General features: G+C 39.6%; 1 protein-coding gene across 2 annotated transcripts in view; it reads left to right on the forward strand.

The window, feature by feature from the left end:
* Window positions 1-297: 297 nt before the first annotated feature.
* The window catches only part of ints2.S (integrator complex subunit 2 S homeolog), a 38,197-nt gene continuing 12,987 nt past the window's right edge, over window positions 298-25,507 (forward strand). The window contains 15 exon segments of one of the 2 annotated variants that reach the window (NM_001091319.1): window positions 298-425; window positions 2,502-2,804; window positions 3,247-3,385; window positions 4,699-4,801; window positions 6,102-6,215; window positions 11,892-12,022; window positions 12,769-12,942; window positions 13,364-13,575; window positions 13,889-14,014; window positions 14,840-14,911; window positions 15,002-15,116; window positions 16,188-16,256; window positions 17,681-17,815; window positions 19,309-19,588; window positions 20,485-20,589. In NM_001091319.1, coding sequence (NP_001084788.1) covers window positions 2,512-2,804; window positions 3,247-3,385; window positions 4,699-4,801; window positions 6,102-6,215; window positions 11,892-12,022; window positions 12,769-12,942; window positions 13,364-13,575; window positions 13,889-14,014; window positions 14,840-14,911; window positions 15,002-15,116; window positions 16,188-16,256; window positions 17,681-17,815; window positions 19,309-19,588; window positions 20,485-20,589 — 2,068 coding nt within the window. In that variant the 5' untranslated portion in view covers window positions 298-425; window positions 2,502-2,511. 2 annotated transcript variants of the gene reach the window in all.

The raw sequence follows: 25,507 nt of genomic DNA on the forward strand, positions 1-25,507 counted from the left end.
TTATTTAGGCAAAACAAAGAATGACTGGGTTCTGTCAAAGCATTGGAAGCTGAGGCTCTACCAGAAACAAACATGGCTTGCATCCACCACGAAAAATACTTTTTTTTCCTCCTCACAAAAGCTGAAAATATTCTAATTGTTAATTGACACCTTGTTCTTGTACCTCACTGCAACATTTTTTTTATTTTTTAAGCCCTTCCCCTAGCTCATCATTCCCTCAAGGCGGATAGTTGCAGGTTTCCTGCAATTATATAGCTATGGCGTGACGTCACAGTCTCGCGAGATGAGAATTGTGACGTCCGGAATAGCTTTCCGGCAGGAGCCGAGGCGCTGGACATTGGCGGCGCTGCATGACTTTTAAACCGGGACTGCGGGTTGTGTTAAGAAAATTGGGTTTGCTCCGTGGAAACCGGGACTGTTGGGCGGTATGTGAACGAAATGAGCAAATGAGTGCTTCTGTTTTCACTGAAAGCAATAACGCCACTCATGTCCGTGTTATGATTATGAGAGAACTTCATTCTATCACTTCAGGCTTAGTGGATCTTCAGCACAAAAGCTATAACTTCGTATAATAAAAAAACAAGACACTTTTCAAACCATGAATTGGTTGTAAACGTATTTGTAAAAGTTATTGTTATTGAAAGAAACGCCCACCTGTCTGGTTATGAACCCTGCATGCACTGCAGGTTGTGACTACTGAGACAATGCTGCAAGCCAGTTGATTAAAGCTGGGGAACTGACTCTGACAAAGGCTTCTTTCGACTGCAGCCACATTTACTAATACAGTTACAATTCAAATGAATGGAGGTACATTGCAAAGTTGCCTAGAATGGCATTTTCTTTTATTATGAAAAAAACTGTTTTTGGATGGAGGACCTTTAACTTCTTCCCTGGCAGCTGTATTTCCCACATGCTAACATTCATTTATGTTATTATAATTATTTGTATCTATGTTGTATGTTATTGAACGCCCTGCGAAATCATTGCTTTTAGTGTACACCGTATCCCTCTGTCTATATGTATTTTAATTTGTTTACATTGTACATTTAGCGTATAGAAATACAGTGCCCCATTTTAAATCAAAGGATATGCAGCATATGTACCAATTAGGGATGCACCGAATCCACTATTTTGGAACCCCCGAATCCTTCTCGAAAGGTTCGGCCGAATACCGAACCGAATCTTAATTTGCATATGTAAATTAGGGGTGGGAAAGGGAAAACATGTTTTACTTCCTTGTTTTGTGACAAAAAGTCACACAATTTCCCTCCCCGCACCGTATTTGCATATGCAAATTCGGATTTGGTTTGGCCGGGTAGAAGGATTCGGCCAAATCTGAATCCTGCTGAAAAAAGCCGAATCCCGAACTGAATCATGGATTTGGTGCATAAGTAGTACCAATAAGCCTTATGTGCAAAATACACTGTCCCAGCTAAAGTGGGTATATTGGCAAAGTTGATACCACACAGCCCCAAAAACCATAACAAACTCTTATTGAAAGTCTTTTTTTTTCTTTTCTCCTTTTGAATTTTATAGCCATAAAATAGTTTAAAAAAATTTAAATGGCATATGAAAGGATTTCATTTTATTAAAGGTGAAGGAAAGGTTAAAACTAAGTAAGGCTTATCAAAAATGTCCACATAAATATACCAGTAAACCCTCTATGCTGCTCTGAGTCCTCTGTCAAAAGAAACACTGCATTTCTTTCCTTCTATTGTGTATGCATGGGATTCTGTATCAGACTTCCCACCTTCAGCTAAAACCTCGTTGCCCCGGGCTTGAGCATGCTCTGTTTGCACCTCTTCCCTCGCCCTTCTCTGCTGTAATATGAGCCCAGAGCTATAAGTGAGACGGGACAGACTCAGGCAGGAAGTGATGTCACACCAAGCTAATACTGCAGTTGCTATCCTAAACAAACCGCTTCTAGAGCTTTTTATTCAGGTATGGTAAAGCATCCTACAGAATAAATAAAGCATTCTAGCTTGCACTAGCCTCCATAGCTTTCCTTCTACTTTAAAGGGTGGTGGTTCATAATTTTACCACATAGGTGTTAGAACTGTGGGGAGGCAGGGAACACATGACCTCCCCAGAGTTTTCCCACACTGTTCTGAAAGTTGTGGATAGTGATGTGCGAATTTCCGCTTTTCGCCACCTGCAAATAAATTTGCAAAATTGCTGTGAAAATTAAACGTAGGTCCAATTTTTGCGCCAAAACGAAACGTGACGCATTCGCCCATCATTATTGATGGAGAGAGCAGGCAGCTTGGAGGCATAAAATGTTTTGAGCATTGGCAAAACTTAGCCTTGGCCCCCTACTCAAAACCATCTTCCTTGGTACCTGAGTTATAAACTGCACTTTATTTTGTCTGGTGATCAAAAATCATGTTTCTCTGGCATATGGGTTTGTACTCCAATATTCTTTTTAATTAGATTAACTTTTGTTTCTGTTTTTGCATATTTATTTGTGTATTTATTATACCCTGTTTTGTTTTTGATTACAGTATTAACACTATGGGTGAGCATTCTGGCCTGCAGTATGTCAGCCCTTATGCATTTGAAGCAATGCAAAAAGTAGATGTGGTACGCTTAGCTGCCTTAAGTGACCCTGAACTGAGGCTTCTCCTTCCTTGCTTAGTCCGCATGGCCTTGTGTGCTCCAGCAGACCAAAGTCAGAAATGGGCCCAGGACAAGAAGCTGCTACTCCGGTTGCTCTCGGGAGTAGAGGCTGTTAATGCTATTGTGGCTTTGCTGTCAGTGGATTTTCATGCACTAGAGCAAGATGCTAACAAAGAACAGCAGCTTAGGTACAGTATACTTTAATTTGGTTATCGTTGTGCTTTCTGAAATAGAGTGGCATTCTGCATTTTCATTTTGCTAACAAATATTTATCTGATTTCTACAGGTTATTCTGATACTGCATTCAAATAAATGTGTTCTATATTACAATTGGCTGTACAAGCCAGGGGACACACAGACATTATCTACTTTGTAGACATTGTTTTATTTGTAACCTGTATTAATAATTTGTAATGTGGTTAAAGGTGAAATATTTGTCCCTCAAAAATGTGTATTTTGTTCATGTTCCTAATTCCTGTACTTTACCATCTGTCTGAATGGACAGCTTTCTACCTTTATTTTGTCAGTGCGTGGATGAACCCTGAACCCCAGTAACCTACTCACAGCAAACTATTTGATTTATAATTTATGTAAGGATAAGTGTTTAACATATTTACAATCATTGTCTAGACACAAACTAGGAGGAGGCAGTGGGGAGAGTATCTTGGTATCACAGCTGCAGCATGGATTAACCCTGGAGTTTGAGCACAGTGATTCACCTCGCAGATTGCGCCTAGTGTTAAGTGAACTGTTGGCTATAATAAATAAGGTAATATTTGTTGAAATCTTGTATATGATGATCATTTATATTTTGTAACTGTATAGATAAATGTGCCACATAGTGTGACAAATATCCAATACATCAACTGACTAAGATTGAATTATGTCAAACACAGAACAAATCAGACCAGCCCCCAAATCACTCAAACTTGATGTGTGCAATGTGGTTCTGTTTGGACCAATGGAAGGTATATAATTATGTAATAAAATTAAGTTAGTGGAGCCATGGGGTCATAGGAATTGACATTGGTCATACCTGCATACAGTCTGATTGCATTGGTCTAGGTAGCGATCATTCTATATTTTCGTTGTTTATATTTGTGAGGTGATGTGTACCTTGCCTGTTGAAAAAGTTGTCGAATAAAACTTATATTATGATCCATAACACCATAAAGTGGTGAAAAGGTAATACCTTTATTGGTTAACTAAGATATTAATCATAGCAAGCTTTAAGAAAAATTACTTTCCTTCTTCAAAGCTGATTTGTGATATTATTTCTAAAGTTTGGTGTTCAAGTTTTTTTTTAAAGAATTCTAATTTGATTTTCGAGATTTATCATACACTGGCCCTTTAAGAAATCAAATTAGACTATTGGCCTCCTTAAACCTGACAAATTGCTGTTTTAGCCTATGGGAGACATCCTGGGATCAATTTGGAGTTGTTTGCAGCCTTCCTGACATTGAGAGAAAAAACTTGAATCAAAATTCTGGACTGTATCTGCTTGTGTTTGTGTCGTAATTTCTTTCAGCCTGCTGGGGGCATCAGTGTTCAGTTTATTTGGCCAGTACCAAGAACATTTATGGGCCTAAAAAATTTAATACAAGGTTTTCCCTGTAACCAGAGCTAACTTGGAATCTAAAGTGCCCCTCTCTCGCTCTACCTATGTGGAATTAAATTGCTTGCCCTAGCTTTGTTGAGGCTAGTTGTAACCTGACCCTCATATTTCTCAATCTAAATTGTAATCCAATTTAACAGTATATTGAAGAAAATTCTCAGAAAATTAATTCATATTGTTAACAGATTATTCTCTATTTTACAGGGAAATGCAGTAGAATTTTCAGACTACATTTTCTGCTTTCCCTCTTTCAACACCTTACATATCCAATATTAAGTTTGACTTTTCAGCCCATCTTTGATAATGACATTTCCTGTTCATTTGTTGGTGGTGTAGTGTTCATTTTATTTATATATTATATTATTTATTTATATATTATTCATTTTATTGTTGCTTGTCAGGTAGCTGATTTCCTGTAAAATTGATAGTGCTGTATAGTTAATTTTATTTAAATTTTTTCTTTAAAGGTAGCTGATTCCAATGGTGAATTCTTCTTAAAATCATCTGAACTCTTTGAAAGCCCTCTACATATGGAGGAAGCTGCAGATGTTCTATGCATTTTACAAGCAGGTACTACTTGAAAATACATTTTAATTTTCATATTGTTTTTTACCATATTGGCAGCCAAATGTGTGCACTTAGGGTGGCAGCTTTAGGGGGTTCCCTTTGGGTACATGAATGTAATAATATAAAATTTGGTGGGGGGGGATGGGAAATTCCAGCTAGATATATACTATAGCATACTATAAGAGGGGCTGCCAAAAATTTCACACAACTTTATTTAGGCAATATCATTTTGTTTTGCTGGAAGATCTTTCTAACTTCTCCCCCGTAGGTTAACCAAAATGACACTTGTTAGAAATAATATTAATGATAGTTGTGTTAAAAATGTACAAAATGTAACAATACAGCGTACTACTGTTAGTTGCTCTGTGTACAAGATTGCACTTGACCTGTTCTACATCATATGAGTGTGAACAATACGTGTCAGTACATTTCATAGTTACATATTTAAATCGGGTTGAAAAAAGACAGTTCAACTCCTGTGTGCTTGAGAAGCTGTAACCTTTGGTTAACTTCTTTAGTTTTATTTCTTAATTTGTTCTTTTGTTAATGTAAAATTTAAGTAAATACAGTTGTTGAAAAAAAAAAAAAAAAAAATGAGCAGGGGGGTGTGGATGGGATGTATCCCCTTCTTCTGTGATCTGCACAGGATAAGAGTCCAAGGTCTGATTCTTAGGACAACACCAGACCTAAATTCAACACTGAAAATATAGGGAAAAGGTAAAATCTTTTAGTTGGATTCTTTTTTTTTTTTTTTATACAACTGTTTTATTGTTTTCAGAAATAAAATACATACATGTATCAGAGGTGACATTTCAAGATTTAGTTGGATTCTTAATGAAAGACAAATAGACTGTCTTAATTAGAGTTCAGGTTCAAGCCAAAGTATTATTAATGTCCACATCCTGTCCAGGACAACATAATCATTTTATTTTTATCCATCTTGTGAACATGTAAAATTTTAGATAATCGAAACAGGCAGGTTGAGTTACTTTGTTGGCTCCATTGAACGCCTGTTGAAAAAGAGTATAGTGTCCCTAAAAACAGGATAATAATTTCGATAAATGTGTCTTTAATTGCTTGCTTGTTTTAATTAATTAGGCACTTTATATTACACCACATTTATATAACATAAACAGTGTAGCTTATTTCTTAGTTCTTTCTGTTTTGCTCTGTATTCCAGTAGCTGTGGAAATAGGAAAATATTATCAATTATATTAACCATTTTCTATTAAGAAATTACATGCTTAATAAAATGAAAATCTATTCCAATGAACCATTAATACAAGTACTGTGACATTTGCAGAATTACACACTCTTTTGCCCATTACTGACATGGCTGAAGCACTTCTCCACGTACGCAACGGAGCTTGGTTTCTTTGTTTGTTAGTGGCTAATGTTCCTGACAGCTTCAGTGAAGGTAATGTGATTCAAATCAGACTGCAAATATCTAGTTATAAAATAATTCAATTTTTTCTTACATTCGTCGCCTGAAAAGTTTAAGATACATGTGATCTTGATCTCTCTCTCTCTCTCTCTCTCTCTCTCTCTCTCTCTCTCTCTCTCTCTCTCTCTCTCTCTCTCTCTCTCTCTCTCTCTCTCTCTCTCTCTATCTATCTCTATCATCTCTCTATCTATATAATATTATAAGGAAAATCAAAGACAGCATAAAAATGTTGAGCTGAAGACTGCATTGCATTTTCTCATGCAGACCGGTTTGTTGGATCCTCTGTGTTAATAAATTAGGGATCATTGTTTCTAAAGGTAAAGTGCTAAACATAGTTGTGTTGATTTCTGATTCTTGCTGCTCTTTCTGACTATTTATATACTTTTACATCTATTTTAAATGCTTTCAAACAAATGCAATATATGCATATTTTTAAATGCTTCTTTTAAAAAATGTGACTAGTTGGACAGAGAACTTATTTTTCTCCATTGTCGGCTTGGGGGACATAGGGGGGGTATAGCTGGTATTGCACTACAATGTCTGAGGGAACTAGTGAGGGCCCTTGTCTTAGAGGAGGGACCTCAGTGAGATACCTAGCCTGTGCCAAATGCTGCAACAGATTAACCAGGGGTTATAAAGAACCCATATGCTCAAATTGTAATACATCAACCGCTGGGTCAGATTCCCCAGGGACTGCTTATCCTCAGGCGACACAAACTTCCCAGGGGCAGTCAGGGAATCCTCTCACAGACAACCCTTCCCAAGACACTCAGGATATGCCACAGTGGGCATCCCAATTAGCAACCAGGATCCCAAGGCTGGCTCAGTCTCTGGATAGGCTCCTGTCTCATCTTGAAAGCCCTGCTGCTGTTAAGACTAATAAGAGGAGGGCTCCAATCTCTTCTTCAGAGAATGAGAGCGAGGGAGAAGACCACAGCCAGTCCTTTCCTCCCCCAGACCCAAATCTCTCCGACGGAGAACTGTCTCCGAGTGATCAGGAGGAGGGCCCACATTCTCATTCCTCTGAGGCCATAGACCCTCTAGTCAATTCTGTACTTCAGGAGCCAGAAACTTCTTCAGGCACTTCTAGCTCCCTTTTCAAGAGACACTGTAAAGTGTCCCCAGTTTTTCCCTCCCATTCTCAACTAGATCAGATAATCCAACAGGAGAGGGACAAGCCCGAAAGACGCTTCCAAGCTAACAGGAGGTTCATAAAGAACTATACATTTAGTTCTGAGTCCGCAGACAAATGGACCACACCTCCTTCAGTAGATGCTCCAGTTTCCAGGCTTTCCAAGAATACTGCCTTACCAGTCCCTGATGCCTCGTCCTTCAAGGACGCAATAGACAAGAAAATGGAAGGTCTTCTATGCTCTGCTTTTTCCGCTTCTGGCACATCCCTTCGCCCGGCTCTTGCCACGGCATGGGTTAGCAGAGCAGTCCAGTCATGGTCAGACTCTCTAATTGACGCCATTCAATCGTGAGCTCCACTCCATGAACTGACAAGTTTGGCGTCACAAATCAAAGAAGCAAATGACTACATTTGTGAGGCTTCCCTAGACACAATACAGGTAATCAGCCGGACTTCCACCTTAACGGTAGCCACTCGGCGGTCACTATGGCTCAAACTATGGTCAGCCGATATGTCCTCCATAAAATCCTTGACTTCCATCGCCCCCTCGTCATTCTACCTCTGGAAGAGGCGTGGGGGGGGCAAGATAAGATCTGCCTGGCAATCCCGAAAACTATATACCAAGACCACCGATGAGAACACCTTGACGGTTCTTTCTTGGCTACGGGGGCCACAGGGGGAAGACTGTGGCACTTCTCAAACTCCTGGCTGTCCCACACTCAAGACCCTTGGGTACACAAAATAGTGACCCGAGGATATCATCTAGAGTTTTCTACCCTTCCCCCCTCGACGTTTCTTCATGTCCAGACTTCCTCAGGGACCCCTCAAACGCAAGTCATTCCAGGAAGTCATTCTCAATCTGCTCCAATCAGAAGTGATCATTCCGGTTCATTCCGGATAAAGATTTAAAGGGTGCTATTCAAACCTCTTCATTGTACCCAAGAAGGACAGATCTTTTTGCCCAGTGCTAGATCTATAGGAGCTGAACAGATTTATTCGTCCACACAAATTCAAGATGGAATCTCTTCGATCTGTTATAGCGGCAATTTCTCCGGAGGAATTTCTGGTACCTCTAGACATAAAGGATGCGTACCCGCATGTTCCCATTTTCCCTCCGCATCAGAGATTCTTACGCTTTGATTACCAAAATCTACATTACCAATTTACGGCTCTTCCATTTGGGCTGACATTAGCCCCCCGGGTCTTCACCAAGATCATGGCGGTTGCCACAGAGGTTATCTGCAAGAGGGGTATCTCAATAACCCCGTACCTCGATGATCTTCTAGTGAAGGCTCCATCAGCCACAGAAGCACAGCAAGCGCTTCAAACCACAATGACAACGCTACAGGATCTAGGTTGGTGTATCAACCAACCTCTAATTCCCAGTCAATCGACTGTCTTTCTAGGCATGATATTCAATACCTAGACGCAGAGGGTATCACTACCTCACAAGAAGATCATACACCTACAATCACTGGTCAGGAACCTTCTGTCAAGGTCATATCACACGGCCTGGTTCTGCATGAAAGTTCTGGGTGTCATGGTATCAACAATGAGGCGGTAACCCTCGCTCAGTTCCACCTCAGGGAACTACAGTGGAACATACTATCATTGTGGAAGAAGTCTCTATGCCAGATGATACGCCTTTCCAGGAAAACTCTGTCATCCCTACATTGGTGGTTGAAAGTCAGAAACCTCAACAAGGGCAGACCGCTCCGAACCCCTCAGTGGGGGTTCTTACAACAGATGCAAGTCTATTCGGATGGGGAGCGGTTCTGGAGGTCAATGTAGCCCAGGTCCTCTGGTCTACTCGAGATCAGTGCAATCCATCTGGGATTAGTTCATTGGCAATGGCAACTGTCAGGTCAAGCGGTCAAGATCCAGTCAGACAATTCCATGGCAGTTGCCTACATAAATCACCAAGGTGGAACACTGAGCAGACTGGTGCTGAACGTTATCTTCCACTGGGCAGAAAGGAATCCGACCCTACAGGAATACAAAATTTGGAAGCGGATTTCTTCAGCAGGTAGTCCTTAGATCCAGGAGAATGGTCTCTAAAGGAAGACATCTTCAACAAGATCGTAGAAAGATGGGGGAGTACCAGAGGTGGATCTCATGGCTACCCGACAGAATCGGAAGGTTCCCAACTTCTTCGCAAGATACCGGGACCCTCTAGCACTCGGTGTGGACGCTCTAACCTCAGAGTGGAACTTCACACTAGCCTACGCGTTTCCCCCTCTACCGCTACTTCCGAGAATGATCAGAAAACTTCAAAGCAAACAGACGACACTCATCCTCCGTGCGCCAAAGTGGCCAAGAAGAACGTGGTTCTCAGACCTGATAAATCTCTCCATAGATGAACCACGGTCTCTACGGCCAGATTTACTCTCGCAAAGGTCCCATCCTTCATCCAAGACTGGCAAACCTCAAATTGACGGCGTGGCTCTTGAGACCCAGATTCTGAAGAGGAAGGGGTTTTCTGATGCTGGAGCTGAAACAATGCGAGCAGCTTGGAAACCCATGTCGGCCAAGACCTACCACAGGGTTTGGAAGACTTATCAAGATTGGTGCGACCAGAACAACAGGGACTCCTCATCTCCTTCCATTCACAATATTTTAGAATTCCTACAGAAGGGGTTAATCCTATCTGTATTGTTCCAGAAACGCTTAGCTCTTCTTCCGGATGTCAAGACATTCCATCAAGGGGTGGCTCATTTAGCTCCACCTATCAGAGATCCCACCCCGACTTGGGTCCACCCTTCGAACCACTGGCCTCAGTGTCTCTTCAATGGTTTTCTCAGAAGGTCGTTTTTTCTCGTTGCCATTGCTTCAGCAAGGAGAGTGTCAGAACTCCGCGCTCTGTCGTGCAAAACTCCCTTCTTGGTTTTCCACCAGGATAGGGCAGTACTGCGCACAGTTCCATCCTTTCTTCCTAATTTGGTTTCCTCTTTTTACTTGAATCAGGAAATTACCATTCCGACCTTCTGTCCTTCACCCTCCAATCCCAAGCAGGTGGCTCTCCATTCCCTGGATCCAGTCCGGGCTCTCAAGTTCTATCTCACAGGGTACATGAAATTCGAAAAACAGACGCACTGTTCATTTTACCCTCAGGACCGCAAAGGGGTACACAAGCTTCCACGGTTACCATATCTCGTTGTATTAAACAAACCATTTAACAAGTTTACAAAGCACAGGGTCAACCGTCCCCTCACAGTATCAAGGCAAACTCTACCAGAGGGATGAGCACTTCCTGGGCTTTTCGAAACCAAGCACCAGCAGAACAGCTGTGCAAAGCATCGACGTGGACTTCTATCCACTCATTCGCAAAATTCTACCATTTTGATAACTTTGCGACCTCTCGATTTGGGAGAAAGGGTCTTCAGGCTGCAGTAGCTTCTTCCACGTAAGCCTATCCTTCCCTCCCTATCTTATGGGACAGCTTTGGTACATCCCCACTGTTTCCTGTGTCCCCCAAGCCGACAATGGAGAAAAGGAGATTTTGTGTACTCACCGTTAATTCTCTTTCTCTTCAGTCACTTGGGGGACACAGGACGTCCCTTCCCTGGATAGGGGCTTTCGCTACCTGTCAGACATGGCCTGTTCAATATTTCAATATTTCTTCTGTGTTTACGATTAATGTTAAACAGGTTATAAATAATTCACGTTACAGGTTATATTCTGATGACTTTGGTACAAACTGAACTGGGTTCCGCCTGCTGGGGGTTAAAGCTGGCAAGGGAGGAGCTAGTTTTTTACTTTGTTGTGTCCTGCCCCTAGTGGTACCAGCTATACCCCACTGTTTCCTGTGTCCCCCATGCGACTGAAGAGAAAGAGATTTAACAGTGAGCACACAAAATCTCCCTTTTTTAAGGATGATACTGTAAAATTAGATTTATAGATAAAATGCTGCAAATTCTGCCGCAATTTTTTTTGTAATTTTGTTGGCATACCCTTACATTTACGCAGGCTAATAATAAGGTTCTAGACATATGCTAAACAATTGGCTTTATGTAACCTACCCAGTGGGGCTTTCTTATCAACACTGGGCAGTCTCTCATAGCAATTGCTTAGTAATAATATTTCATTAGTTGTATGCTAGGGTAACAACAAAACTAAACATTTCATTGATGGTGAACTTCATGCAGCAGCTTAAATATATTGCAATATATGGACAAACAATCCCTGTGTTGTTTAAAGGGTAAGGCATTTTTTAGTAGCAGTATGCACAAAATGTCGCTGTCTTAAATATATTGATAATGGGTTGAGTGCAGAGGACTCTTGTATTTGAACTTCATGCAGCAACATCCAACTCACTTTTTGCAGTGCTCCATTCTATAAAAGACAGCCACAAGTTTATGCGATTTCCCTTTCCTGTAAATATTTGTTATATCTGGCTTTTACTTTATTCTAAGTTATGGTAAAGTCAGACCTTTATCCTAACTTTTCTAACTGCATGAAAAGTTTTGTATCTGAATGACGACTAACTTCCCACTGTAAACCTTATTTTTCATTAATAGTTTGTAGAAGTCTAATTAAGAATGGAGAGCGTCAAGATGAGGAAAGCATTGGTGGGAGGCGTAGAACTGAAGCCTTGCGCCAGCTGTGCAAAATGAATCCATCTCAGGCTCTCAAAGTGCGCAGCATGGTGGTAAGATAATGTTCTATATATTTATTTTTTTTATACTTAACACCCAATCCATAACTTTATGGAACACCAAGGGGCTGATTTATTAATGCTTAAGCCTCAAGGTTTGAACAATTGGTTACTGAAACCATGTGTGAGTTCCTATACTATATACCTCTGGTTGCTGCTGATCGTTCCCCCCCCCCCACCTGAGGTTTTTTTAAAGAAATAATAAAAAGCTTGGTGTGGTTTCAGTAACAGATTGCTTGTGTCGAGATACTTGAGCATTAATGAATCAGCCTCTTAGAATGTAAGTGCTACAGTGCAGGGATCTCTATCCTTTGACTTCGCTCTTAATCTTCAATTTAATTGCACTTTGTATTTATTATTGTTTTGACCCATGTTAGTTGTATTAATGTATTGTTATAAATACATTCATAAATTGTAATCTCATTGACTGAAAACATCAGACTCTGATTTCATCTTCAAATTATATGATAATCCTAAGGATTTGTTTACTTTTGCCACTAGCAGATATGTTATTGGATAATTTTTTTCAATAACTACTTAACCATGTATAGAATTTTTAAAAAAATTTGTTTAACTAGGTTTTTTTCATCTACTTTTAGGACTTTTTGAAAATCAGATGTTTTATGTCACATTCATATAAAAAATATAGAACATTTTAAAGGGATTACAAACTTTCAAGCACCATTATATGTTAAAATAATCATGTGGTTTAAAGTGGACTGCTTTTTATTATGTGCCAGGTAGAAGAATGCCATCTACCTGGACTTGGAGTAGCTTTAACATTGGACCACACAAAGAATGAGGCAGGCGAAGATGGGGTGAGCAATATGGTCTGTTTTGTGAGTGGATTGCTACTGGGAACAAACACAAAAGTCAGAACTTGGTTTGGAACATTTATCCGGAATGGACAGCTGGTGAGTATTCTCTTAACACGTTTTTTAATGTGTAGGTTCATGCTTTTGTAACTGTTTACCTTTCGTAAATACAGTATAATGCAACACCTAGTTGCTAATATCAACATTGTCCAGCAAACAGAGTAGATTTATTCTGATTTTTTAGGGCAATGGCACAGAATATAATTTGTCATCCCTGGAAAATCTGTGTTACCCAAATACTTTTTTTACCCTGCAAATATTATTACACATCACAGTAAATGTATCTGTTTGGCCCAGGGTGTTTTCTCCCCTGCCATGGTTTCAACATATTAAGCAAAGCAGTGATCATTCTGCTTTAGGAGTTTATACATGGAATACATGGAATGTGCACATGTTTTAGTGTGTGTGCTTACTAAATCCTGCTTTTGCATTTTTTTTATAACTTTTTCACATACCTTAGAGAAGGCGAGAGAATAGCAGTTCAGTACTGTGGCAAATGAGAAGACAGCTCCTTTCAGAACTAATGGGAATCCTTCCAGCTACGAGAAGTATACCTGTGGAGTCCCAGGACCCTGGAGTGTCTGTGCATCCTGGATTAAAAGAGGAACATGTTGTGAAAGCCAGTGCCTTGCTTCGCTTATACTGTGCTTTAATGGGAATTGCTGGCCTCAAGTATATCCAATATATCCTTCTGTTTGTTTGTTTTTTCCTAGTGCATGATCAACAAACAATTGATAACAAGCAATATAATCTAGCTATAAAATCCATAATTTTTCCGATATCATTAAACTGATATATTTGTTTTGTTATCATTATGTTGTTTTGAACAAGTAGCTTTATTTGTATTTACATTTTTCATTGTAAAGGAAGAACTAAAGTTCTGATAGATAATACCCGCTCCTATATATTATTTCAGTTATGTTAGTTTGCAAAAAAATGTATACTAATAAATGGAGCAGAACTATAACTTGTTAAATATTTACAGGCCTACTGATGAGGAGGCAGAACAAGTCCTTCAGTTAATGACAAGCCGGCCTCCTGCAACCCCTGCTGGTGTGCGTTTTGTTTCACTGTCTTTCTGCATGCTTTTGGCTTTTTCTACCGTTGTCAGGTATGCTGAAAGGTCACATTAATTGACCTAAATTGAGCTAAAGATCGATTTATATAGTGGCTGACATAATTGCTTTAGAGATTGTTTATTCACACCTGTCTTAGTAGAGCTTACAATTTAAGGCCCCTATCACAGTTACAGTTACACATACTAGGGTCATCAGAAACCAATTAACCTACTTTTGGAGTGTGAGAGGAATTTGAATACCTAGAGGAAAACACACAGACAGAATATATCTTTAGAAGTTGAGGACATCTTTTATACAGTTCTGAGAGAGAGAGGGAACCTTAAATGAATTGAAGACTCGTATAACTGGCAATGTGCAGCTGTCCGAGGTGGAATAATCATTAATTTTGTGGAAGCTAAACTGGCCTCTCCATTAAATGTGCTATTTATAAAAAGCGCAACAGCAGCTTTTTCATAAAAGATGCTTGCAACTGGGCTTCCTCATAGACAATAACCCTTTTTCCCAACTAGGTAAATATGCTATGTAAAGTGCTGTCCAACTTCTGTGGTACCGAGGGCCTGAATTTTTCTGTCAGTTGGACAGCCCTGATCTAGATGAAATGTAGTGAAATTAATTTCCTAAAGTGTGAATAAAATAGCTTTATTCTTCTTTTAGATTTGAATAATTTATTTTATTTAGTGTACCTTTTATGTAATATTCCATTTAAAGCATCTTCATATTATAAAAAGCATCAACTGCTTTTGAATGTACCATAAACTCATTGAAATGCAAAAGTCTACATTGCTGTTGGTACTTTAGTACAGGAGAAACTGAAACAGAAAATAACCCATCTAATAAGCTGTGTGTTGGTTCTGCAGTACACCTGAACAGGAGCAGCTGATGCTGATGTGGTTAAGTTGGATGATAAAAGAAGAGGCATATTTTGAAAGGTAAAAACATTATTTAAGTAGCAGAATATGTTTAATTGTAGAAGTGAAGCGTTCTTATAACTCACTGTTTGTTTAAAATTTGCCTTACAGTACTGCAGGTGTGTCTGCCTCATTTGGAGAGATGCTGCTGTTGGTCGCTATGTATTTCCATAGCAACCAGCTCAGTGCTATCATTGATCTGGTCTGTTCCACTTTGGGAATGAAGGTAATTGAAAAACATAAGCTACTTATTAAATGAGGATGTGTGCATCTGCCTCCTTAATTGTAATTTTCAGAGCATGTGTTCACATATTGGACTAGACTAGAGCTATGAGCCATCACACCTATTAAAGGGGTTGTTCACATTCCTATACTTTTTTCAGTTCAGTTGTTTTTGAATAGTTTATCAGAAATAGACACTTTTTAACTTTCTATTTATTATTTGTGACCTTTTTTTTTAATATTGAAGTTAAGTATAATTTTTCACTTTCCTATGTCTTTCTAATGCAGCTTTAGGAGGGGGTCACTCCTGTTCTAAATTTCACATTAGTTAATACTTGTTTGTCCCTGATAAGAAGAATTCTTGAGTTTCTTTAATGACAGCTTTTATAATTGATACAATAGTTGCTAATATTCCACAGGCAGATAATTGTATCAACTAATTTAGCAAATGGTAATAGTTTAGGATCTGCACCTGGATTGCTGAGCTGCCAGACTTACACCAGAGACCGGAACGTTAAATTTAAAGTGTAATTTTGGAGAATGGTCAAAACAAAATATGGAAAGCAATTTAATAGTCTTTCATTTTGTTGAACAATCTGAAAACAACTAAACTGAAAAAAGTGGAAGATGAACAACCCCTTTTAACAAATACATCATGTGCACACAAATTGTATACTTGTATACACACAATTGTATACTTTTTATTCCGCTGTACTTCAAACTTTAATGTTCTTATATTCTTATAAAATCTGCATTACACAGATGATTTTTGAGACGTTAGAAGTGAATTACATTTTATGTAGTTTAAATATTGTGTAATATCTGTTTCATTTCCAGAACTTTTAATTAGCCATAATTGTGTTTTATACTACTGAATTTGTTGTAAAGATATTGCCCAGGTCTGTATCATACTAGATTACGGAAATGCTTAAAATCAGACGAGTAAAGTAAAAGAAAAGTTAAAGGCACAACTTTCAAAAAGTCCAACACAGCTTTTAGTTTACCTCCCTTTTTTGCTTTTGTTTTTTAGTTTATGTTCTGACTGATATGGAGCTCTTTTTTCTGTTTTTTTTAGATTGTTATAAAGCCAAGTTCACTTAGTAGAATGAAGACAATATTCACCCAGGAAATTTTCACAGAACAGGTACGGAAACATCAACCAGGGAGAGCTGAAAATGTGGTGTGTGTGTAGTGTGCCTCCGATGTTTTTGCCGAAAACTGGAATTGACATCCCCGTGCATGCTCAGATAGTCTTCTATCTGGTGATTTCTCGTTGTGCATGCCCACAAGCTTCAAATGGCGTAATTTAATATGCTGAATTTGCAGGAATAATGGAAAAATTTTACGGAATGACTTAAGGTGACTGGAAGCCAGTATAGGGGCTCAAAATTGTGTAATTCTGGGTAGTTGACATGGCTGCAGGTTAATTGTGGACCTGTTTTGGCAAATCATTAAAAGCTATGGGGCATATTTATTAACATTGAGACGTGTTGCCCATAGCAACCAATCAACAATTAGATTTGAATAGTCACCTACAAGTAAAGAAAACAAAAGCAACAATCTGATTGATTGTGCTATGGAAAGTGTACTGGCTGGTGGGATGCTAATACATGTCCTAGCTCTGCTTTGTGTAAATGCAGACCCATACCAACCCCATGTAAGCTTCTGAACCTGTTTTTCCCTTTTGGCAAATCAAATTTCTTAGGATCATGCCAGAATTGTATGGCAAAATCTGTATACACAAGTTTGGGTTATATATATATTCATGAAGAATTGAACTTTGTATGGCCATCTAGTTTGAAGTCAATAGTTCTGTATGTAGATGAACCGCACCTCCCACCTTTCGTATGATATTGGTGGTGCAGATCTCCCTAGATGTTTGGCAGACGTCAATACAATGTAGATGATTTCTAAAAGAGAGTCGCACAAACACCATATGTATTGCAGGTGGGGAGCTTTTATTGTGACCACCTGTGCATCAACGATTCAGGGGGGGTTTCCCCTCCCTTTGTCCCTCCCGAAACGTTGATGCACAGGTGGTCACAATAAAAGGGGTAAGCTCCCCACCTGCAATACATATGGTTTGTGTGACTCTCCTTTAGAAATTACCTGCATCTTTTATTACATATATTTCTCAAGTTTACATAAAGGGCCAGTATAGCCTGTAGAGAAGTTTGACCTCAGAGAATGACTGCCACAAAAATCTCTATTGCCTTTCTTTTACATTTCTTTTGTAATGCTGCAAAACCACAAAAATTTAGCTAAAGAGCACCATTTAATGTAGAAACCACAGCAGTGCCATCAAACGTCTTTGGTACTGAGGGTGGAATTATTTCTAACCTAAGTAGTGTAGGGTTCAGTAATGGAATCCAAAATTGACCTCCTTTTAACAATGCCCTTTTATCCATACCCATTGCTAGACTCTATAAAACTACATCCCATATAAGAGTGACACTGCATCACAGTGAGATCAGGTACATGTACACAAGTTTTATTACATAAGAACAAGTTTTCTGAGCAATTCTATCATTTTTATGAATAGGTAAATACATTTTTTTTTCACTCCAGGTTGTTACAGCCCATGCAGTAAGAGTGCCAGTTACAAGTAACCTCAGTGCTAATATTAGTGGATTTCTTCCTATCCATTGTATCTACCAGCTGCTAAGAAGCCGGGCATTCACAAAGCACAAAGTATCTATTAAGGTATGTGATTGTTTCTTTGTAATGTCAATTCATGGTATTGCTGAAGTATGGAAATATAATGCTAAAATATATTAAGTGTTGTATGCTTCAATTATCAAATTCTTGATGCAAATCTTTTTTTTTTTTTTGCCACAATGCTGTGTTTCTCCAGACTTCTTGCATAAAATAGGGTGCACAATAATTCAATCCATCACAAATTGGAGCAGAGGCCATTGTTAGGGCATTGTAGACTGATCTTACAGTGCATGTATTATAATATAAATGATTAAGCAGGAGCCATAGCATGATGGTAACCTGGTTAGCACTGGTTCCTTTCAGTGATTATAGCCCTTTATATTTATAAAATGTCTTCACATAACTTTTACACATCTAAATAACTATTCTATTTTGCTGAGTGAGTAACATACCATAACATATCATTACTTGCTATACTCTGCAAGAGGATGGTGATGACAACATGTCTGCAAACTGATCAAAGTAAGAGACTCTTATCCCTGATATGCAGGAACATGTGACCCAAAGAGGTTGCAAGTTCTAAAGCTGTCCACTTATAATAATATAAGGGCAGTGGCACATGCAACGATTTGTCCACGATTTTTAAGATGTGGCTGCGGACGACAAATCTCCTAAAAATGCCTCTCCATTGCTGGGAACAGGGGTCGCTGGCGGTATGTCCAATTGATCGCTAAATCGACCGAAGTTTCCTCTAAAGGCATCTTGAGGCAATTTAGCGATCAGGCATACCACCGGTGATTTCAATTAGCGCCCATGGAGTGGCATTTTAGGGAGATCAAATCTTTCTGTGTTCCATTGCCCTAATCTCTGGATTTACAGATATTTCCAGTAGCATTTTATTTATATAGTGCAAACATTATTTATACTGCAGGATTGGACAGCGACAGACCCACACAGCTTTTGCTGTGTAGGGATCTTGGTGATTAGGGTTCCCAAATGGAGGGCTAGGTCACCTTAAAAACACTGTTATTATAAAAATTGAGTCTTTCAGATGACTTATTGTATCTTATGTTATCATTGTGGATGTCATTTTAACATAAACTTTTCATATGATTGCAGGCTGGCAATAAGCAAAATAGAAACACCAGTAATTAAATATAGAAAATAAATAATGAAATAAAAATAACTAAATAAAAGGTTTGTTGGTTAATTTGGAACTTTAACTCCTTATAAGATTAATTTTGTCCATTTATATAGGCCAGTTTTGTTACTACGATGATCTAGACTTAGTTAGAGACAGACTGAGACTAAAGTTTCACACCCAAGTCATCACATATGTCCATTTACACTGGGAAGGAAGAGTGCTCAAACACTGACAGCCGCACCAAGACTAAATAGTAAACTGGATTTTTAACCAAATGGAGCATTTGATATATATAGAGTTTATATTGCTGGCTAGAATTTGGATTGATAACAGACAATGAAAAGGGGATACATTTATCAAACAAAATTGCCTTGACTTGATTTGATTCTTCTAGGACTGGATTTACACACAAATCTGTGAAACAACTACTCCTCTGCATCAGCAGCTCTTACCTCTCATTGATGTTTATATCAACTCTATTATCACTCCTGCGTCAAAGTCCAGTCCAGAAGCCACTAACAAGCCAGTCACAGAGCAGGAAATCCTAAAAGTTTTCCATGGGCTTACAGGAGAGAACTCTCGAGCTAAGCCTCATACTATCACGACTCAACTTCTGATGTTGTACTATGTCCTGTCTTATGAAGAAGCACTTTTGGCAAACTCTAAGTCCCTGGGTTGGTTTGAAACATACATTTTCTAATTACTGTTGTTTATTTCATTTCTGCTCACAAAATACATTGTGAAATAGGAAAATAGATATTTAACTAATTTTATGCATTTAACAGGATAATGATAAATTGCCTGTGGATGTTTTTGATAGTAGCAGTCAATGTGCTATGGATCCATGGGGGCCACTTAGTTAATGTTTTGAATAACCACATGGTTCTTTGCTAGTCATGCATTTCCTGTACCTGCCAAGAGAAAGCAAACCATTTTGATGCCACATTCGAGTAGTGACTGAAATGCCTGGTGGCCTGCAGCTCCTAAAAGAATGCCAATATTACAAGCTAATAGTATACTAGAAGATATTTTTTGCTCAGGGGAAAATGTGTGCAGTTGTTGCTTTACACTGAAATGGCTGCCTATCTCTCTCTACATCGTTGTTGCTATTAATCAAGACAGAAAACAATATTTTAACAGTCTGTCTTTATTTTTTTGTGTATATAACCTATGTTTGTATTATTTAAATTTGTTTTTCTAATGACTGTAGAGCAGTCTGACCATATTGTAGGCCATTTATCCAATATACCACTAACTTTTGGGGCCAGGATAAAATATATTGATTACAATTACAGTCAATTAAGGTGATTAGGTAGAGGCATTAGAACGCCAATATCTTGTCTGCTACAAACAGGGGGTTCCCAAACTTTATTCCATGGTGCTCAAAACACTTTGCAACGATCAAACGTTTCGGTATCACATGGCCTTTCCTCAGTGACAGTGGAATAATATATTGATGCCATACAAAGTTCTCAGGACCCTTTAACATCTTTTTCACATCTTGTATTCCTATAAGACATTTTAAAGGTATATGTGAGATTGACTGTGTTCCATTTTTGTGGCATTACAGCTGTGATGCAGAGAAAGCCCAAATCTTATTCTTCAGCAATGATGGACCAAATTCCCATAAAATATCTTATTCGTCAAGCCCAGGGTCTACAGCAGGAACTGGGAGGTATGATTGAAGCACATTTTGTGTTTTTATACTGTTATTTATTTATCACATATGACTTTCGTTACGTTTTTAGAAATGCAAGGGAGAATGAGTTAAAAATAAGTTTCTCCTTTATGAAATAAGTAGAAACATATTTCATGTGATCAATGTAATTGCCAGTGTTAATGTGTCTTCAAGCAATTATACAGTAACAATTAAGCCAGTGTTAGCTCTCAGAAATACCATACAGGGCATATAATAGAACTGTGTACTTTGTGTATACTCGGTATGTATACCAGAGTTTAGTGGAGTAAAAGCTTCTCTTCTTTTCTTACAGAGGACATGCCATCCTTTTTAGAATTGCTAAACTTATTATACATTTACGATCATGGTTTTTTTTTTATGAAACATATTCTGCCACTTTCCATTACTTCTGGTTTTACATTCTTTGCTACTTATATTTCCTTTTTATTTTGGTTGGCGAGGGTTCCATGGTAAACAATCCTGCCCAAGTGTAGCTGTCTGTTTACTGGTGGATTACAAGTAGTTTCTCACAGATGGCAGAAGGGATGCCTCCTTTGATGTGCCTCCTTTGTAGAGTGCATAAAGAATCGAACATCTGTGGAGGTAGGCCTCCTGTCATCAGTGAGAAACAACTGCCTGCACTCTTATAAGCAAGATGTAGTGACCATAAACCCTAAACATGGAAATCATTTTTCTCTTCCCTAGATTGGGGGACACAGGCACTATGGGGGATGTAGATCCTGCAGCTGGAGAAAGGACACTAAAAGGTCAAAGTGACTCCTCCTCCTGCCTAGGGGTACATCCCATGCCTGCTCCCCTCGACTTCAGTTTCTTTTTAGTGTCCTCAGAAGGAGGAGGACTGTAGTTCACAACAGGGAGCTAGGACTACCGTTCACAGCCCTGTCACCATAGGGCCACAGATTCTATTCAATGCCCTACCAGCCTATAGGACACCAGGATCCTACCGAGCACCATACTCCCTCAAAATAAACAGATGCAGCAAGTTCTAAAACGCCCAGTTTTTTTTTTTAATTTCCTCCTGAAGTCTATGATGTTCTCATGTCCCAGATACAACTCCCAAGCAGGGCTCCTGGTGGTCTTCCTACAAGTCCACCAACAAGCCCCCTCAGGACAAGACCACATCAGCCTAAAGGGGTGCCCATCCCTGAAAGCCTGCTCTTAGGCAGCCACCTGAGACACTTTCGGGAAGTTTTGACCTCAGATCCATGGCCACTGCAATTGATATCTCAGGCTTACCTGGTGGAATTCCAAGCCATTCCACCCAAAAGATTTTTTAACCCCCCCAACTACTGGTTCAGGGCCCCAAATAGTTAGCTTTTCTATCCATCATTCAAAAGTTAGCTTCTTTGGTAGTTGTTGAACCAGTACCCCCTACGGACAGGTTATACCAACCTGTTTGTGGTACTGAAGCTGGATGGCTCTTATCGCCCAGTTTTAGACAGGCCCTAAACCAGTTCTTTGCAAGTGCAACTTCAAGATGGAGTCCATCCAGTCATCTTGATGTAAATGGAGCCAGGAAAATTCATGTTGGTGTTAGTCATAAAGGATGCCCATTCACCCAGTGTGGTTTTTTTTGTTACCTGCAGCCATTGGCAGTTCTTCGCTCTGCTATTCAGCCTCTCCTCTGCCTCTCGCATCTTCATGGTGATGGTGGCCATATTGGCACATCTCAGGATCCAAGGGATCAAAGTTATTCCCTGTCTAAACGACCTGTTAATCAGGGCATCCTCCGAGCCAGTGCCCATCACCCACATTACCTGCAGCCATTGGCAGTTCTTCGCTCTGCTATTCAGCCTCTCCTCTGCCTCTCGCATCTTCATGGTGATGGTGGCCATATTGGCACATCTCAGGATCCAAGGGATCAAAGTTATTCCCTGTCTAAACGACCTGTTAATCAGGGCATCCTCCGGGCCAGTGCCCATCACCCACATTGCACACCCTTTAGCGATGTGATGGGTGATCAACTTCAATAAGTTAGACCTGATCTTAGATTCTACCAGACAGAAGATCACTGCCCTCAACTAGCACATATCCCTTCTGTCATCAGCAAAGACAATCCCCTTGCGGTTAGCAATGAGGCTACTGGGAATCATGTTATTGACCTTCCCTGCAATTCCATATGCGCAGCTTCATACCAGGCCCCCCATAGCATGATTCTACAGCACTTGAGAGTGGATTGCCTGTACCTAGACCGACTCATTATGGAATGACCGCGACTTCCTCTCCTGGTGATTATAGCCACACAGACCTCTGCTGGGCAAGCCCTTCCCCAACCACCCCTGGACCATAGTCCTGATGGATGCCAGCCTGATTGGGTGGGGAGCAGTGCTGGACTCCCATGCGGTTCAGGGGAGGTGGAACCTGTCGGAGAGAGCGCTACTGATCAACATTTTAGAACTCCATGCGATATTCCTCACCCTGAAGCACTGGATAGATCACCTGAGTGGCACGTGTTCAGGATGCAATTGTACAACGTGATGGCAGTCGCGTAAGTGTACCACAAAGGAGGTATGTGCAGCAGCAGCAGCTCTGAAGGAGGCAGATTGGATACTGACTTGGGCGGAGCACAACGTGACATCCATATCAGCGGTCCACATCCCAAGAGTGAAGAATTGGCAAGCAGACTTCCTAAAGTTGGCCATAGATGTGCAGATTTTATGCAATAAAGAAGATTCACTGGAGAGCAGCTAAGTTCAGTTTCTTTGGGAATTTATTCAGTGATGCATGGCACTACATGTTTCGACCACAGGGGTCCTTCCTCTGGTGCAGTTTCCAGAACACTGAATAAAAGAGGCTTTTTAAGGCCATCTCCACCACCCCACACCACATGATATGATCCAGTTACCAGCTCCATCTAATGGCTAAGTATACTTATTACAACAACTTCACAGGATACTACAGATAGAGGAGTTTGCAGGAATCTATGATCTGCGAACTCTATTTGTTCTAGGGAATAAGGATAGCCACCTAGCAACAGCTGTTGGGTTAGGCGGCAGCCTCCCGAATTGATCGCTGGAAACTTCTAATGCTCTGAAAAGAGCGGGAAGAAGTTACAGGAACAGGATCTCTTAACTCTCGCGAGATCTTGTTCCTGTCAGAATTTTTCGGAAGACTGGTGATGACTATCCTTAAGTATACCTGTTTTCAAATAAGAGTGAAAAAACAAATTTTTGAAATAAACAGTGTAACTCTTTATTCCTTGAGAGGAAGAGATAATAAAGAAACTTTTTTGTAAGATATTTGTAATTGTAACAATTAACATTCTTTAGTGACATTTGGTATGAGATACTTTGTAATTCAATTGAAATACAATTTCAGTGTGTATCTTGTTTGACTGAAATATCTTCTATTTTGTATCTTTAGTAGATGAGTTATTATCCACCTTAGCTGGCTTGTTGAATCCTGTAGAGAAAAGAAAATCTTTGTTTATTTTCTATTTTTCAATTTAACACATGTAAAACGAAACCACCAGTTAACTTGGGTGGGTGGGATGGGCGCTGTTGCTAGGTGGCTATCCTTATTCCCTAGAACAAATAGAATTCGCAGATCATAGATTCCTGCAAACTCCTCTTTGTTCTTCGGGAGGATTCCACCTAGCAACAGCTGTTGGGTAGAATAGCACACACCTGGTGGTTGCGCGAATGAAATTTAGTTTTTCTTGCTCTGTAGGTCTCCAATAATATTTTGCAAATGTCCTCTGAGAAGACCACCTGGCTGCTTTAAGTATGATGGGAAGTGAAACACCCTTTGATGCTGCCTTTGTGGCTGTGGCTGATCTTAGTGAGTGTGCTTTAAATATGGTAGTATCAATCGAGGCCTGACTCATAGCATGCAGTATCCACCCTCTTATTGTGTTTACTTTAGCGGGACGAAAAGGATTTCTTGTTGTCAAGAGTAATTGCGACATATCACCTCTTACCTCCCTAGATTTTTCTAAGTAGGTGGATAAAGCCGATACAATACATAAAGATGTATCTTCCTCATCTCTTAATAAGTCCACTTCCACTGGAGATGAGTTTTCAATTTGCGTTTTAGTTCTACCTTTAAGAATAATGTGGAAACCACCTGGGGTTGAAGAAAACCATGGGTCTGTTATGTGGATGAGAGTTAGTTCTGCCCCTCTTGCTGCTAGAGCTAAAGCTAAGAGAGCAGTCACTTTTATAGTAAGGCTTCTCAAGTCTGCATTCTGATTATCTATCGTAGATAGGTACTGCAACAGAGGTTCGGTGTCCCAAGTGTTGTCATATTTAGGACAAATTGGTCTTGATAAACAAGCTCCTCTGATTAATCTCAAATAGAGTTTACTATCCGTGAAATTTGGAATTAAGAAATTTAGTGCTGAACCGTATGATTTTAGGGTATTAGAAGCTGTCCCTTGTTCAAACTTATATGCTAAAAAATCTAATGCCGAGTGTAGGGAAATCCCTTTATTTGAGTCCTGTAAATGAGGGTACATCCAAGTTTTAAATTCCGCAATAAGGGAATTATATTTTTTACATGTTCTAGATCGAAGGGAAGAATTTATCAGCTTTATGGTAGAATGTTTCAATGAAGGATTTTGGTATAAGAAATTGGAGCTGCAATCCACATTAGTGTTGGTAGGTTCTTCAGTATCTCTTGTGTACCCTGAAAACAGTCCTGAGTGAACCCCAATGGAACCTTCCTGCCTGAAATTAGGGGTTGTATCAGTGGAAACCATGGTTTGGATGGCCAAATTGGATACACCAGGACTAGATCTCTGACTCCCTCCATTTGAATTTTTTGGAGAACATTCGGGAGAATATATGGAGGGGGAAAGGCATAAAGGTTTGTTAAACCTGTCCATGGGAAGGAAAGTGCATCCATTCTCCATGCATTGCTTGTCCAGGTTCTGGCTACAAATTTCTTTGTTTGA

Source organism: Xenopus laevis, chromosome 2S (assembly GCF_017654675.1).
Source record: "Xenopus laevis strain J_2021 chromosome 2S, Xenopus_laevis_v10.1, whole genome shotgun sequence".
In the NCBI taxonomy this organism is placed as follows: Eukaryota; Metazoa; Chordata; class Amphibia; order Anura; family Pipidae; genus Xenopus; species Xenopus laevis.